We start from the raw sequence: 19012 nt of genomic DNA, 5'->3' as shown, positions 1-19012 counted from the left end.
GTTTTTATTGTTTATATATATATATCATTAGATGGTTCATCTGCACTCTCACAAACAAATGTGAAAGCAACCAGGGTGCAGGTAATGGAATAATGCAGGAAACAGACTGACCGCACTTACTGGATTTAGCAAACAAAAAAACTGAGGAAGGGGTTTTTGCATCCTGAAATGTCATCTATGAAATAACAGTTTTTTTGTTTGCTAAATCCAGTGAGTGCAGTCAGTCTGTTTCCTATATATAAAATAAAAAAAATTAAATGTCAAACTAGAACATCAAAGTATACTGACCAAAAGTGTAGGACGCCTTAAAACCTCTAGACTCAGTACTTTGATCACTATGGAAGATGACCAGCATGGCATTTCCAGTAGACATCACAGATGGGTTATTTACAGGACCACAGTACGTGCGCAAGAGAGAGGAGCTGGTGTTGTCTCCATCGTAGATTTTCACATAATCATATCTGCAGTAACCTGAGGACTCAAGACTGAAGTCTGAAAAACTGATTGTGATCTGTAAAATGGATATAATAAAACATATTATTATAATAAAATTGTCTATCAATAAATCAAAATAAAACAAATATTAAATCTATGTTTATTTTTCATATCTTAATATTAAACTTATAAAATAAACTATTGCGATTGGCTGTTTAAAATATAATCAGTTTCATTTACAGTATATATTTATGGCAATTAGTTTAATACATTTTGTAATTAAAATCTGTTCTTTGTGTAAAGATTTTTATTTACATACATTGGACTCTGCTAGACATTGCTGCTAGTGGAAAGCTTATGTTAATGCTTGTGCAATGCCGTCTACTGCTCGCTGACAGCCAATCAGTCGCTAGTAGGGGCTGTCAATCATCCTGATCGAATTGGATCAGGATGATTTCAATCCACCACCTTTAAGACTGCTGCTGCTAAAGTGCTTAACTATGTACGATGGGCCTCCAAACCAGCAATCGCTTTTTGTTAAATGGAGCCCATTCTACAGTATGTTAAACAAAATAAAATACAATATCGAGATGAATCATAAACATTAATGCTCAGTAGTCTGAAAGAGTTTAGTTTGGCTGAATTTTGTTCATGTGAGAATTCAGTTCGGCTGAATATTGGTTTCAGGTTAGCTACTGTTTTTGGCTGGTAGCAGCAAAAAATAAATAAACAAGGTAACTACCCTGAGGAGTTTTCAGAGGATTTATTTCTGGTTTGCTCTTAAACAGAATAAAAGCTGCACATGTTGCTAAAAAAAAAGAGTATTATAAATTCCTTTAAGACAATTGTTTTTATGTAATTTAGCAATGCATTTCCGAACTGCTTATTGCAATAGGTAGCAAGTAAAAGGGGCAATGTACAGTAATATTTTCTCCCCAATTATCTATTGTACCTACTGGAGTGTATTCAATTGTTAGCAAATAACTCCTTCACTTTAATTTTGTCATTTGAAATAGCTGATTTTGCAATTGTATACCCACCCATACTGAACATTTCTGAACTTTAAGGGACAGTCTAGTCAAAATTAAACTTTCATGATTCAGATAGGGCATGCAATTTTAAACAACTTTCCATTTCACTTTTATCATTAAATTTGCTTTGTTCTCCTGGTATTCTTTGTTGAAAGTTAAACCTAGGTAGATTCATGTACTAATTTCCAAGCCCTTGAAGGCTACCTTTTTTCTCAGTGCTTTTGGACAGTTTCCCACAGCTAGACGGCATTAGTTCATGTGTGCCATATAGATAACATTGTGGTCCTGTGGATTTATCTAGGAGTCAGCACTGGTTGGCTAAAATGTGAGTCTTTCAGAAGAACTGAAATAAGTGGGCAGTCTGCAGAGGCTTAGATACAAGGTATGCAAAACAATAACAATTCTTGAGTAGGCTGTCCCTTTAGGTTCTGGTTACACAAAGCCCTGTAAATAAGAAGCTTTAGATAAAATAATGCTCAGAACTGGTGTCTTTGACAGAGAAGTACCAAAATATTCATTTTCAATTGTTCTCTCTAAGTAAACAGTAAAAAGAAGATAAGGAGATCTTGTGTAAATAATAATTAGACAAAAAGATAATGAGGACGGCTTTCCCTGATAGCTCAACCCATGTCCCTGAGTTGTGGCTTTAATTATCACTAAAAGTTACTTCATATACAAATTTATACCTAAAGGTGCAATTCCCCATACATTTTAAACTCTGCAGCTGGTATAACAATTAATTGTAAACATAATAAGGAGAAACCAATTTAACAAACCACTGTCCCTTTAAGCTATTGTGGCACTTGTTATGTTATATAAAATTGCTCGGCGAGTGGGCTGAACAAACAGCACCTCGGGTTTGTACTGTTTTAATGCAGATATGAGTAAAAAGAAACAAATAATTCTTGCTCTACTGAAATAAGATAGTAGTTAGTGTTATTAAACAGCATGAAAAGAAATGATAACCTGAAATCTATTCAATTGTAACACAATATACTTTGTAGTTATTGCATTTTTATCACCATAGAACTTTCACTGTCACACTTCTAAGTAACAGCAGTTTTGTAAAAGTAAAAATAAAAATTAATTTCTTGGAGTTTATTTCCTGTAAGATATTACTCACCTTGTTTCCTGCTGGAGCTTTAATTAAATATGAGCAGTGCATGTTAGAGGAGTAGAAGTTAGGGTACCCAGGAGAGGTGAAGACCTTTCCTGTTGCATAGAAAGCTCCTCCACATTGAACTGTAAGAAAAATAAAAGTTAATAAGGACAAGCAGCAATCAGTAATTGGTTTGTTAAATTCCCACAATGACAATTATAAACTTATTTAAAATGTAATGTATATTTGTATTTCTTAAATTAGTATCATTATTGTATTTTGTATGAAAAGATTTTGTCTTCTCTAGTCCTCCTTATCTCCACCAAGGTGATTTGGAGGGAGAGTCTGATAATTTGCTTTTGCAAACTGGCTGAGACTTATTATATATATAGGAAGGCTATACAGTAAATTTCCAATTTGATACAAAAAAAAGCAAATTTACATCTGAGTTTTGATTGGTCAGGGCAGAGAGGACGAGGGACAACATTTAAAGATGCTGAATCACTGTACTGTTATAATTATGTTAATTAAAGACAGTATTTTAAATGGTTTAAAAATATTTTGTGCTTATTTTATGATAAGCCTTAAAAATAGACACCCTCACAAATATTTATGAATCAAGTTTTTCCCCAATTACAAAAAAACCCAAATTAGCTCCAATAATTATTTGAACATAGGTACCTGAGGTGTATGAAGCCTTAAAGCCAGTGGCTGTGCCCTGCCCATCACTGACAAACTCAATAAGCATCTGGTTAGAGGAAGAGATCATTAGAGGGACAAGTCCTGTGCCACAAGTCCTGTCCACTAACACAGGGGACATCTTACTGGGACCATCATAAATCTTCAGATAATCGGAGACACATCCTGATGAATACTGGATATCAAAGGCATTAAACTGTAAGGAAACCTAAAATATAAAAACACAATGTATGTCATGTACTGATGCACGTGCACACATGTGTGTCTGTGTGTGAATTTTGAGAAAATTCACTTAAACATTAAAAAATAGTGAACATGGGTTTATAAACAAAGCACTCAAATCAAATGCTGTCATATTAAAACACCTGAAATAAAATATGTAATTATAGGGAGAAAAGCTTACTAGTTGTTTAATATAATATTAATGTTGCATTTCAAACCGTAAAATATTATGGGCCAGATTACAAGTGGGGCACTAAATATCGCTTTCGTGAACTGAATAATACTCGTGTACACATAAATATATATGTATATAAGCATATATATTTACTAGGAACACATAGTTCCCATAGCCTGCAATGTAAAGGCTCTTTTCAGTGCCACACCCCACAGCCCCTGACTTTAGCCCCCAAAAACTGCTAAGTGCAGTTTTTTTTTTTTTTTTTTAAATTACTACTTTTTCTTTTTAATAAGAAAACCAACACTAAAGTTTGGGGGGGATTTGGTGGATCTGGTTAATTGTATAAGCGCTAATTGATACCGCAAGTTTGCGGTAGCAATACCCAGCCACTTGTAATGGCTGGCTATTTATTATGTGCCCGCAAACGGGAAATTTGGGTGCACGATAAATTAGCACTCCACTTGTAATCTGGCCCTATATAATTAAGAGATTATTTTTCACATTTGGGAACTTATGTTTTAAGTTAAGATATAGATTTCTAATCACAATTATTTGGAATTCAAATATATTTCTATTTATAGAAGGCTTTTTTAACACTTGCTTACTTTCAATTTGGTTTCTCATATGCATTCTATACATATATACATATGCATTATATTTTTCATATGTGCACTGGCAAAATGTGTTTAGGGTTAGATTACAAGAGGAGCACTAAATTATCAGGTGATGGCATCAGAACAAGGTTCCCATTGGAGCTTATGGAAATGCACTCTTACGAGCACAACGGTTCCCAGCAATGCAAACGAGAGGTCGCGTTCACATTGCTGACAACTTGTAATACCAGCACACATTAGTGTGTGCTGTTATTACAAAGTGGAGCACAAATATCTCTTTTATGATAGTGATATTTCACTCTCCACTTGTAATCTGGCCCTTAGTCTGAAAGATTTGTTTTATACTTTCAAATTGTTTGATTAAATTTCATTCATGTGGGTAGTTTGCCTGAATATTGGTTTGGTTTAGTTATTGTTGTTTCCAATGTTAATAGGAAATTTATATCCCATTTTCATAAAAAAACTTACATAACATAATTTGAACAATTAAAAAACTTTTATTTTAATGCCAACAGAAGATATAGGGGTCAATGACAATTATTTCTAAAAGTTTATCTAATGATTTTTCTCAAATATTTACAATTAAAGTCTAGGGAAATTTTGCAAGTTAAATAATTTGATGTTTATCTAAAAGATTGTGATCTACCCTATAACTCACTGATTTGATGTAACCAACCTTGACCTCCCTGTATCTCCTGTTTTTGTGGTTTACATATGACCCTTTTTAGTTAAAGTGATTAAAAAAGGCTGCACGTCCCCTAGTCTCCCACCTCCACAGAAGAGGTTAATACTTGATTGGACAAGTCTGTATGACTAAAAACAACATTTACTGCCTGACTGGCTGTCTCTTAACATCAGTCGTGAGTTATACTATGTCAGGAATGGACAGGACTCATGACTGGTCAAACCCCCTGTGCATCATTATAAACTAAGGAGCTAATTAGCCAAACATACATAGCTTCTTTACCACTTTCCTGCTCCTTACTGCACCTTTTTTGGTGGCAAATGGAAGGAACAAACAGATCTGTTTGGTAATCCAATTGTTTGTTCTTTGTATTTTTTATCCTATAATGTATTTATCTGCTAGTATAGCGGAAAAATCACCAAATTGGCAGAAATTTGTAGCCCACATATAAGGAATTTTCTTTAAAGTTACCTGTCCAGATGGGGTTCTTATCAACCAAACACAGTTGGCATTATTGGGATATGAAGATGGATAGTTGGCTGAGGTCACAATCCCATTAATAGTAGAAAATAAATTACTACAGACATCTAAAAATGAGTTAGAAATAAATATTATCAGCACTAGTTGGGTACAAGCTTCATTGTGTTCTAAAAAACTTTTGAATTAAAAATAAAAAAAAAATAATATGCTAAAGTGCTGATGAAACCTATATGTAAATAACAAATTGTCCATGTATATTGTGTGCACTCAATAGAAACAGCTGACTAGTGATACTATACAAAAGTTCTATACATTATAGTAACATGTGGGTATTGACATGTTTTTCTTTGTAAATAGAGCCATATTAAATAGAAATGTATGTATCTTGTATTTATTTATTAAAAGGATATGTGTAAATACAATTTTAAGCTACAATACCCCATTGTGCTTTATCTCACTGGGTACTTACCACACGTATACAGCTTATTGATCTTGGAAATGTCCAGGGGACTGAGCCCATCTCTTTGCCCAATAGGTATATTTGGGTTACCCTTGGGTATTATGGTATCTTTACCTGAAGTATTACTGAAGGCATAACTGAAACGGAGAGGAAAAGGCTGTTATTAAATTGAGTGGATCACTGTTGGACAGTAACAGGTAAGGGGGTATAGATTTAATTTATAGCTAAAAGGCAGAGAGGATATACATGTATATAACCTTAAATGGTGATCAATTAAACAAACATCACTACTAATTATGTAATAGTGCTATGGGTCTTACCTTGGATAATGCATCACTGATCCATAGTCATATTCCACTCCAAGGTTATTAGTGTTAAGTTTCTCAAAGTTATAAAGATATGCTGCAACATAAGCAATCAAATCAGTCTTTGAGAGCAGCTCACATTTTAAGAATTGCAACTCATTAGTGTGTTTGTGTGTGAATCTATCTATCTATCTATCTATCTATCTATCTATCTATCTATCTATCTATGTATGTATCTATATATCTATTGTTATTATAATCATTGTAACTTAGCATCTGTCTAGTCCATATAAAGAACACAAATATACATGATTGATTGTATTTTATTGTGTTGAAACTATTTGCTATTTATACAAATACTTTCTGTTGATTTTTAACTTGGGTACCATATGGAAATGGAGTATAAAATATGTATAAATGGAACATCTAGGGGTACTGGGTAATTTTGACTTTTAGCTAATTTTATATACTTTTATTTTTAAACCTAGATGCAAGTTTTTTGTTTTTTATAACAGAACATGTTATATGTAACTTCTTAGTAACAGGCATTCATGTGTAAGAAGGAACAATAGAATGTCACTTCTATCTTTAAAAATTCAGCAACTTGTTTCTTACATTCTGAAATGTACTGTGTCATGATTGTAACATAGTCATCACGGTCACTCCTGTTTTGTTCATGGAAAAAGCCCAATGCATGATTCATTTCATGCTCAATTTTCCCAAGCCGCATGCAGCCATTGATATCCAAATTTAGTTCCTGACTGCCTCCTATTCTTCCGATGTATGAACTACAGCTAGAGAAGACATGAAAACCAGTTTGTGATAAACCAGGTATATACACATTATCACAAAAGATACATTAGTTAATAAGAATTAACTTAATATGTATTAGACATGTGCATTCAGCTACTTCGTTAGTATCCAGATGCAGAAGAAGGCGACTGCTCACGGCATTAGGTTATTTTCAAAGCCGGATTTCTTTTAGGGAAAGTGCAACACCCTAAGATCTGGATTTGCACAGATCATACTGTGTTGCGCTTTCATGTGAAGAAATTCCGCTACCAAAAGAGCTGAATGCCTCGTATGCAGCCTCCTTCCTCCGCATTCGGAAACTAACAAATGCTCCGAATGCACATTTTTTATCTAACTATTTATCTATCTAATAAATTGTATTTCTGTATGTCTGTTCCTTTATGTTACATACTCAAAGCCTTTCGCGTCTGCCTTTAGAGTAACAGTTTTAACAACGTGAACTAATCAACAACATTTTGTTGTTGCATGCATTGTTTTTTTGCTTGTTTATCATTTTTGGATAAATTAAAATGAGTATTGAAAAATGTGTTTCTTACATTCATCTGAGTGTACATGTCTTATGTGTGTTTGTTTTATCTTTATGTATGCTTTTCCAATATATAGAATATATAGATAGGCACAAAGTAATATGATTAGATTTGTGCTACAAACACTGGATAATTATAGTACAAACCCGTCTGAAGCCAGAATATCTAGGCAGTCTTTCTCTGTTGTCCAAGGTACAAAGCGCACACAGGTTAGGCTTTCAAATTCCTGCATTGCAGAGTTTAAGAGTGCAATATTCTGGGCACCTGTAATAAGGAAACATTATGATCACTCCCTAAGAAAACACAAGATTGACTGAGAAAACAGAAGCCAGAATAGATCAGTCAGATGTTAAATAGGTAACTTACTATAACTAGCTGAGAGTTTGTAAGGCACTTTAACTGTCCCATCTGAGGATTTAGGCCAAAGGCAGTCAGCGCAGTTATAAGCATTGCGACCTTTCTTCACTAAAATATCACCCTGTTGTATTAACGCTTTACTGGCTGTATTTACCAAAGAAAAGGAAAAAAAATGATAAATCAGTTGGTAAAATCTAAGTAGAATGTAAAGTATATAAAATATTTTTCATCCAATAATAGTCGGCCATTGCTTTAAAAAAAAAATTTATAATTGAAATGTTATACAATTTTTTTATCCTATCCTCATCCAGTACAGATGCACTGGTCTGTCTACAGCCAGTGCTGTGCATTTAAGCATATTTTTGTTATGTAATCACTGCTCATAATCTGAATAGCAAGAGGTGTCCTACTGAGCAATCTGATGTATTAACTGTTACATGGCATTCAGAGTTTGGGATTTTCATTTATATTTAGAAATAAATGTTTAGTTCAGTTTATGATTTTAGACCAAATAATTTATAGGAAAAATTAATTTTATATATTCATGACTATGACTATGTTAATAATAAATGAAGGAGAACATTAATTTAGTTATAATAGGAACAATAGAAATATTTTATATGACACCAAACTAAGAATAAAAAATAATACAAATAAAAATGAGGCTTAAGATTGTCTACACATTATAAATATGTTTAGAGCTCCTATTAACATTTTGAAGTTGGTGAATCTGTTTGTTATATCTTGAGGTATTTATTTGATACATCAGAGACATCACATTTAAAACAATACTGTGTATGAATGAAAAACACTCTAGCATTCTGCTGTATTATATTAAACATCTTTCTTCCATGTCAGTTATGCATAGGTTTTGACCATTTTGAATACAGTGGAATTATTATTATTTTCCTACTCTTCACTTTCACTTTGAGTGGCCAAAATAAATGTTACCTTGATTTTTTTCCAAGATTCTGTTAAAAACATCCGGAGATTCTGATGGTGGTGCTTTATCATCTGTAAATTACATTTTAATTAGTCACAGCTTAAACATAAAATAGATATGGGTGAGAAATAGCTTGTAAATTGTATAAATATATGGTCCTTGATCATGACAACAGGCAGTACTAGAGTTATGTCTCATTGCAAGCAACCTAGCAAGAGGCTTCTCAATGACACCAACAAAATAATCTCATCATTCAAATGAGTGGTCACCGGTCCCTCTGGTTTTCACATGGTTGGCCCATGGTGTAGTGTTTGCTAACTTATTTGAGACAATACTGTGCATACAATGAAAAACACTCTAGCGTTCTGCTGTATTATATTGAACATCTTTCTTCCTTGTCAGTCATGCATAGGTTTTGACCATTTTGAATACAATGATAATATTATTAAAGGGACATTCCAGTCAAAATATAAATGCACGTAGATTTATTGCATCTTTGAATAGAAACATATTTGCAATATACATGCATTGGCAAAACTGCTTTTATTAAGAGTTATAACTGTTTTAGTGTTAACATTTTTCTCTGCACGTGCATGTGAAGCATTGATAGATATTTTTACTGCACCCACATTTTAAAAAATGCAGCTGCTCAGATCATCAGTGGGACTTGTATCATGTCAGCAATTACCGAATTGAGTCATTACCAGATGGCATAAGCACCTTAGGCTCTCCGAACAAGTGTTTTGTTTAAAAAGCTGATGCATGGTGCATACTTAAATACACTTTTGAAACAGGTATAGCTTTGATTAGAAGCATTTTTGCTAATGCATGTATATTACAAAATTGCTTCTGCTCAATACCGAAATGCACCCATGTGGTTTTCAATTTTGGCTGGAATATCCCTTTAATATCCTACTCTTCACTTTAAATTTGAGTTGCCAAAAGTAAATGTTACCTTGATTTTTTTCCAAGATTCTGCTAAAAACATCCAGAGATTCTGATGGTGGTGCTTTATCATCTGTAAATTACATTTTAATTAGTCACAGCTTAAACATAAAATAGATATGGGTGAGAAATAGCTTGTAAATTGTATAAATATATGGTACTTGATAATGACAACAGGCAGTACAAGAGTTATGTCTCATTGCAACCTAGCAAGAGGCTTCTCATTGACACTAACAAAATAATCTCATCATTCAAATGAGTGGTCACCGGTCCCTCTGGTTTTCACATGGTTGGTCCATGGTGTAGTGTTTTCTAACTTATTTGAGACAATACTGTGCATACAATGAAAAACACTCTAGCATTCTGCTGTATTATATTGAACATCTTTCTTCCTTGTCAGTTATGGATAGTTTTTGACCATTTTGAATACAATGATAATATTATTAATATCCTACTCTTCACTTTAAATTTGAGTTGCCAAAAGTAAATGTTACCTTGATTTTTTTCCAAGATTCTGCTAAAAACATCAAGAGATTCTGATGGGGGTTCTTTATCATCTGTAAACAAACTTTTAATTAGTCACAGTTTTTAACACAAATTAGATATGGGTGAGTAATAGCTCCTAAATTATATAAATATATGGTGCTTGATAATGAGAACAGGCAGTAAAAGAGTTATGTCCCAGTGCAACCTAGCAAGAGGCTTCTCATTGGCACCAAGAAAATAATCTCATCATTCAAATGAGTGGTCACCGGTCCCTCTGGTTTTCACATCGTTGGTCCATGGTGTAGTATTTCCTAACTTATTTGAGACAAGATTTGTAGTATTAAATATGAGAATGGCCTGAATTCTCTGTGAAAAATATATCCATACACTTTATGAGATGCCTCATTTAAAAGAGATTATATAGTGCTTTAGAAACAACATAGTAAAAGTAAAACTGACGATTTCTAAAAAAAATGTGACATAAAAAATATTTTGAAAGTGGTTGAGAACATTGGTATGTGTTATAGAATTAAGCAATTTAATGATAATAGTAATTGAAAAGTTGTTTAAAATCGAATGCTCTGTCTGAATCATGAACAAATAAATTGGGGGTTTGTGTCCTTTTTAAATGAGAGCTTCTGTGTAAAATGCTGCAGCCATTTTTTATAGCTATTCTTGCATACAGCCTTCTGGGAGCTGTACAGCTCTTTAAATTAAAACTTTCATTAAAGGGACAGTCTAGGCCAAAAAAACTTTCATGATTCAGATAGAGCATGTAATTTTAAACAATTTTCCAATTTACTTTAATCACCAATTTTGCTTTGTTCTCTTGGTATTCTAAGTTGAAAGCTTAACCTAGGAGGTTCATATGCTAATTTCTTAGACCTTGAAGGCGACCTCTTTCCAGAATGCGTTTTAACAGTTTTTCACCACTGGAGGGTGTTAGTTCATGTATTTCATATAGCTAACACTGTACTTGTGCACGTGAAGTTATCTGGGAGATGGAACTGATTGGCTAAACTGCAAGTCTGTCAAAAGAACTGAAATAAAGGTGCAGTTTGCAGAGGCTTAGATACAAGATAATCACAGAGGTTAAAAGTATATTAATATAACTGTGTTGGTTATACAAAACTGGGGAATGGGTAATAAGGGGATTATCTATCTTTTAAAACAATAAAAACCTGGAATTTCTCTGCTTTTTCATATCTGGCATGAACATACATTTTCTATTTCATTATAATATTTCATACTCTGTTTATATTATGTAAAAACATAACTATATAAATTATTAAATTATTTCATAATACTTCAGTACAAAGAATGGAAAAAATGTGGTTTCATTTTTGAAGGTCTGAATCCCAGTGTATGTGACATACAGTATATAATTTATCTGTATTTATAGTAGTTTCTGTTTCCAGCTTTTTAGTATTGTCTAAATAAAATGAGAATAAAGTTTTCAAAATAATATTTTAAAGGGACAGTCAACACCAGAATTTTTGTTGTTTTAAAAGATAGATAATCCCTTAATTACCATTTCCCCAGTTTTGCATAACCAACACAGTTATAATAATAAACGTTTTACCTCTGTAATTACCTTGTATCTAAGCCTCAGCAGACTGCCCCCTTATTTCAGTTCTTTTGACAGACTTGCATTTTAGCCAATTAGAGCTGTCTCCATGGTAAATTCACGTGCATGAGCTCAATGTTACCTATATGAAACACATGAACTAATGCCCTCTAGTGGTGAAACACTATAAAAATTCATTTAGATTAGAGGTGGCCTTCAAGGTCTAAGAAATTAGCATATGAACCTCCTAGGTTTAGCTTTCAACTAAAAATAAAAAAGAACAAAGCAAAATTGGTGATAAAAGTAAATTGGAAAGTTGTTTAAAATGACATGCCCTATTTGAAACATGAAAGGTTTTTTTGGACTTGACTGTCCCTTTACGTATTTTATATACAGTGTTAAAATATCTATAAAGAGATAAATAAAAAAATAGATGGTGAGATACTAAGAAAAGAAAGTTTACAAATAAGAAAATGATTAAGAGGGAGAAAAATAATAATTTAGAAGTTGGAAGGAGTTGAATTGTTTTGAATGACTTACCAAGTGTATTAAAACCTGGAAGGTTCACCTAGAAAACATTATGTTTCACAATTAAGGAATTCGCTAACTACATGTATATCAAATCAAACTTATCAATAAAATAAATATTTTTTAGTTGATTTTAAGTTTATATGCCGCAAAAATATTTTTTGGGAAAAGCTCATACTTAAATATCAAACTAGCTCTCTAAACATAAGCTCTCTAAACATAAGTAAAAGGTTTGTAACTTTTGCTCCAAGTCTCACCTGAAAAGGAAAACTTGTAGCTAGTCCGATGAGACAAGCCCCAAGAACAATGAAGCTTTTCCGATCCATCTTATACGTGCACTTTTCTTCTTGAGAGATCTTTGCTTCTCCTTTTTGTTTAGTTTATTTCCAACCACAAATAACCCTTATATACAGAAATCATGTACAATTTCAACCAATGACAAGTCAGAATTAGTTTTAGGCAACACCCATGACCAGAAGAAATGCCTGAGGAGCTAGTTTCAGTTGTTAGCTCTGTAAAATTATAAATAACCATCATCTAGTGTGTTGTATAATTTAGATGCTTTTCTTAAACCCATAGAAAATAGATTTCACGCTGTATTATCTATTATTATTGATTGACACCTGTAAAAGCTGTCCATGGAAAATTGTAAATATGAAGATCTGAGCAGGTGAAAACACTAGTAAATGGTTTTGTTATAGAGAAGCTGGAAAATACCTTTATTTTATGTACAGTAATAGTTATTGTACATCTTTACCAAGATGATACAAACTCACATTTAATTATTGGTACCATAAACTATTTTCTTTTATTTTAATTACTTAGGGTCAGATTATGAATGGAGCTGTATTTATTGCTCCTGCTCACGTGCTAACTCTGCTAGAAGTAAACTTTGTGCGCACATAGGAATTGAAAGTAAAACGTTTTCACTTGCGCGCTAACCCGATGCGCGTAAAAAAGCCAAACTTCAAACATTGCGTGCGTGTTAACTTATTTCCCCAAAGAAGACAATGGAGCAAAAAAGTAGAATAAAACACCCCACTCTCATGCTAAGCCGATCACATATTCTCATGTGTGCAAACCCGACATGAAAATATGAATATTTCACATTCCAATGTTCTTCACATCGAACATATACAATATATATACATATACAAGATTTTATATATATTACATATACAAGATTTTATATACGTAGGTAAAGATATGTACAGAAATATATAGGAATATCTATTTATAAATACATAAAATATATTCTGCATTATATTCAGCATTGACTATGTATTTAATTATATTAAATACATAGTCAAACACTTTGTTAAATATAAATATTGCATAAAAATGGTTTTCATGTTTTCATCTAACTGCAAAGGGTTCCAATGCACTTCAATTTATGTCTATATATGTGTACTTATGTATTTCTGTATTTATATGTGTGTATATATGTCTGTAAATACAGATATACACATATAAATACAGAAATACTTATGTATACATATATAGACATACTGTATATAACCATACATATACACCTTTAGACATGTATTTGTATATATAACTATGTTAAAGCCATTTACCTGCCTTTTTTTCTAACACCTGAGATTTTATGTCTTTGAGTCTTTATACCTTTTGTTCAATAGTTTTCTTAATAATGTATTAGATAATGTTATTATAGGTGTAAGTGTACTTTGTAATGTTTTTTTTTCTATGTGTTTTGTGACACTTTTTTGTTTTGTGAAACAATTAACCAGTGCTCTGAGGATGCGGTAATCATTCTAGCGTAAATCGCAATTGCGTTCAAGAGATCACATTTACTTTCAACTCGTTATAACAGCGGTAAGCCCGACAAGTGCAAACTTCTAGCAATAAACCCCTTATTGCTTGCGTGCAAACCTTTGCGCTCCACTCGTGATCTAACACTTTATATCTATACCTATATATATAAATGGTTATATATAGGTATATATATGTATATAGCAATATCTATTTATAAATACAAAGAACATATTCTGCTATGTGCAGAACATTGGAAAGGGAATTATTTACAGTAAATGTATAGTTAAAACCTTTATTAAATATGAATATTGCATAAATATGCTTTTACATGTTTGCAGCTACTTGACTGCAAAGGGCTCCAGTGCACTAATATATATGTGTAAATATGTATTTATATTTTTATGTGTATATATGTCTGTTAATACATATATATGCATATAAATACATATACACACATAATTATACATATTTAGTCATGTATATGAATGTATCTCTATGTTAAAGCCCTTTGCAGCTTTTTTTTTTCTAACACCTGAGACCTCATCTCTTTGAGCCCTTATAAGTTTTTTGTGCAATATTTTTTCAAATAATTTTTATTAGATAGTGTTTTTATAGATGTAACTGTACTTTGTAATGCATTTTTGATGTGTTTTGTGACACTTTTTTGATTTGCGAAACAGTTAACCAGAGCTCTGAGGTTGTGCTATCCTGACACATGTTAAATTCAATTGCGCTCAATCAATCCTGTTTACTTACAATTTGTAATATAAGTACTACATCCGACATGGGCAAACAGTTGTGATAACCTGATATTGCTAAGCATTTAATTCAAAATCAAGCACACTTACTACTATCATATTTCTAAAAATAGCTTTTTTTAAGTATTTTACATATATATATTGTTAAATAAAGTAAAAGAAATTGTGTAAACAAACACCTAAATTACGAGTCTTGCGTTAGGGTTAAAAAGAAGAGTTGCGAGGTCCCAACGCTGCTTTTTAACGCCCGCTGGTATTACGAGTCTTGCAGGTACAGGTCTACTGCTCACTTTTTTGGCCAGACTCGGAAATCCTGCAAATCCACTTATGTCAATTGCATAGCGCCGGTATTACGAGTCTTCCAAAAAGTGAGCTGTACACCCTCTCCTGTCAAGACTCGTACCGCATTTTAAAGTCAGTAGTTAAGAGTTTTACACTACAACGCCGTAGCATAAAACTCTTAACTAAACTGCTAAAAAGTACACTAACACCCAAAAAATACCTATTAACACCTAAACCGAGGCCCCCCCACATCGAAACACTATAATAACATTTTTAACCCCTAATCTGTCGAACCGGACATCGCCGCCACTATAATAAATATATTAACCCCTAAATCACCACTCTCCCGCCTCGCAAACACTAGTTAAATATTATTAACCCCTAATTAGTTATATTGTAGCTAGCTTAGGGTTTATTTTATAGGTAAGTATTTCATTTTAAATAGGAATCATTTAGTTAATGATAGTATTTTTGTTTAGATTTATTTAAATTATATTTAAGTTAGGGGGTGTTAGGGTTAGATTTAGGTTTAGGGGTTAATAACTTTAATATAGTGGTGGCAACATTGGGGGCGGCAGATTAGGGGTCAATAAGTGTAGGTAGGCGGCGGCGACATTGGGGGCTGCAGATTAGGGGTTAATAAATATAATGTAGGTGTCGGCGAAGTTGGGGGCAGCAGATTAGGGGTTCATAAGTATAATGTAGGTGGCAGCGGTGTCCGGAGCAGCAGATTAGGGGTTAATAATATAATGTAGGTGTCGGCGATGTCGGGGGCAGCAGATTAGGGGTTAATAAGTGTAAGATTAGGGGCGTTTAGACTCGGGGTTCATGTTAGGGAGTTAGGTGTAGACATAAAATGTATTTCCCCATAGGAATCAATGGGGCTGCGTTAGGAGCTAAACGCTGCTTTTTTTCAGCCGGCTCTCCCCCATTGATTCATACATAGTAGTCCATCGAGTTCAACCTATACTAATCTAAAATATATACAGAAAACTCCAGTTAAACTTAAATAATCCCACTAAAAGGTGACCCATTTAAAACTAGAAATCATATCCATGAATTTTGTTTATAGACAGAAATGTATCCAAATAATTTTTAAATGTTTATAGGGTATTGGCATTCACTACCTCCTTTGGTAATGAGTTCCAAAATTTTATTGCTCTTACAGTAAAAAAAACGTTTCCGTTGCAGGAGATTAAATCTCCTTTCCTCCAACCTTAAATTGTGACCTCTGGTCACGAACAGTTTTCTAGGAATAAACAGCGCTTCTGCCATCTCTGTATATGGGCCTTGAATATATTTATATAAAGTAATTATGTCACGTCTTAAGCGCCTTTTTTTCTAAAGAAAACAGACCCAGTTTGGCTAGCCTCTCCTCATAGGTTAAATTCTCCAATCCCCTTATTAGCTTTGTGGCCCTTCTCTGAACTGTTTCTACTTCTGCAATATCACCTATGGGTTTCCTATGGGGAAATCGTGCACAAGCATGTTTTACCAGCTCACCGCTAACGTAAGCAGCGCTGGTATTAGGGTGAGATGCAGAGCTAAATTTTGCTCTTTGCTCACTTTTTTGCGGTTAACGCTGGGTTTGTAAAAACCCGTAATACCAGCGTTGTCTGTAAGTGAGCGGTGAGCATAAACTGCTCATTAGCACTGCATAGCCTCTAACGCAAAACTCTTAATCTAGGCGATTAGAATTATATCATTAAATTTGTTGTTGATAAATCATAAATCTAATACTGTTTGTCCTTTTTTATCTTTCTTAGTCACCATAGCCTCAGATTTCTCAGGGTTACTGTATATTATTAGCAGGTGCTAAATTGTTGGGATTTGAGCTACAACTCATCTGGTTTAATAAAGTGTGATGGAACTTGACCTGCAAGATCTAACCAAAAATATTGATAATGTAATTTCTCTTATATATAATTGAATTGGTAGTTAGATTGAGGGAGAAGTGGGAAAGTGAGGAAGAGGACAAGGGAGGGTGAAGGTTTTCATCTTGCTCAATTTCACCCTTATGAAAAATACTATGAATAGTGTATGTGCATTTGTCTAAAAGGGGAAGAACCTGTTAAAATGGTGTTGGGGTCTATCTCAGATCTACCTTTACTTCAATGGATTTATATTAATACCAGATGAACCTGATATTATAGAAAAAAAACATCTTTTGCCTCTTGTAATATCCATATCCATCTAGTGTTCTTCAATTCTATTTATCAACATTTGCCTAGTGGGAATTGTAGTGGATTTCCAATAGCAATTTGGAATAGATCTAGCTGGATTTTACAGGAACTCTAGGTTTGTCAGTGAGGATAGCGTAAGTCCCAATAAAATATTTCCTTAAACCCTCCACCTCCCTCCATAAAGTTTTTTTGTCCTAACATAACTATATATGTGAAATTTGGCCAGTTCCCATGCACTCTCTCTGACATAGGTTCTGGAATTGTTAATAAATACTCTTCAAGTGAGCTGGATTTAGATACCATCTACTCAGCATTTTAAAATTAAGCTCAAGGAACTGTGGGGAGACTAAGGATTGCATATTTGGAAAACATTCAATGTGTTGCTTTGATATGCAAAGCCTCTTCTAATTCTGTGGTACATTGTGGGGTCTAAGAAGGACAGTTTTGTAAGGTGATATCTGCAGCAGGTGATGTATTGTTGCATATTTCAGCCAGGCTTCCTGTCTCAGGTAATATCTGGGTTTTAATTTGCCATTTTTGGTAACTTGGGTTTTAGGGACAAAGTCGGCCAAATCCTTACTTTCATGTGATTTGGGATTAAGACCTCAGCATTAAAGGATAAAGGTCAGTGGGGATCAAGGTTTTATGAGGAGGTACCATATAGAAAATTCATATTTATATAGGGATATGATTAATCTCCTATCCGAGGAACTTGAGGTGTGTGCCTAAAGAGACTTATGCTTTCAAACTTTCTACATTATGCCAATTTAATAATCTTTGAAGCGTAATCGTCTGGTGGTACACTGAGTTCTCGGGTAGCCTAATACTCCTTCATCCAGTGATCTATCATAGGCAAGCACTTTTTGGTTTACCAGAACACCATGTTTATACATGTCTGAAGTTTGTTAAAGCCTGCTGAGGAAAGTGTATGTGGGTTACCTACACCACATACAGGATACTGGGTAATATTGTCATCTTGATTGTGTGGATTCCACACCACCATGATATTGGTTGAACTGACTACTCTTTCAGTTCCTTTTTGGTCTCTTTCAAAAGTTTATGGTAATTTAATTAAATAATTTATAGTATTGGGTTGACAAATATATTCCTTTTAAGAATAATTTTTGTCTTTTATATGGGCAAACGGAGGTAAACGGTTATAGTCTGCATCCAACAAATTTGTATTTAATATTTCATATTTTTGTGCCTTTATTAAAAAGTTTGAACATGCCCAAACCTCTCAAATTTTTTGATAAGCCTTTTCTATAGGGCTACCTGGTAGGTTGTTGATATAGTTAAGATGGCAACTTTGGATTTCAATAGGTTGTGTTGCTCAAGTTCTCAGGAAAATAAATGTAGGGCTCAATTTACTAAAGGCTGGACAGACAGGGATGGATATCTCCTCCTCGGCATTGCAACAAGTGGGCTACAATACGCAACACTGCCCCCTGCTTGCACATGGCCAATTGTGTTCAAGCAGGGTCTGTCAATCTTCTCAATCACAGAAGTCTGGGGGTGATTGAGAAACACCACTTTACAGTTGGTGTAGTGGGTTTAGAAGCAGCAGCATGATGACCGCTGCTTCTTAACTCTTAGCTGCAAGCTCGCCTGAAAGTGCTCCAAAGCTGCTATTGCAGCT

The 19012-nt window shown here is 33.7% G+C and overlaps 1 protein-coding gene across 1 annotated transcript; it reads right to left on the bottom strand.

The window, feature by feature from the left end:
* Positions 1-265: 265 nt before the first annotated feature.
* On the bottom strand, positions 266-12700 carry LOC128666313 (embryonic protein UVS.2-like). Its single transcript, XM_053720828.1, has 12 exons — positions 12632-12700; positions 12387-12414; positions 10288-10350; positions 7915-8049; positions 7695-7812; positions 6824-7002; positions 6224-6305; positions 5913-6040; positions 5435-5550; positions 3247-3472; positions 2590-2708; positions 266-511 (listed from the first exon to the last, which is right to left on the bottom strand). The coding sequence occupies exons 1-12, from the start codon at positions 12698-12700 to the stop codon at positions 266-268; spliced, it is 1509 nt and encodes a 502-aa protein (XP_053576803.1).
* Between the last annotated feature and the right edge of the window lie 6312 nt (positions 12701-19012).

This window comes from Bombina bombina, chromosome 1 (assembly GCF_027579735.1).
Source record: "Bombina bombina isolate aBomBom1 chromosome 1, aBomBom1.pri, whole genome shotgun sequence".
Classification (NCBI taxonomy): Eukaryota; Metazoa; Chordata; class Amphibia; order Anura; family Bombinatoridae; genus Bombina; species Bombina bombina.
The sequence above is the reverse complement of the archived record's forward strand: the minus strand, read 5'-3'. Positions and strand labels throughout refer to the sequence as shown.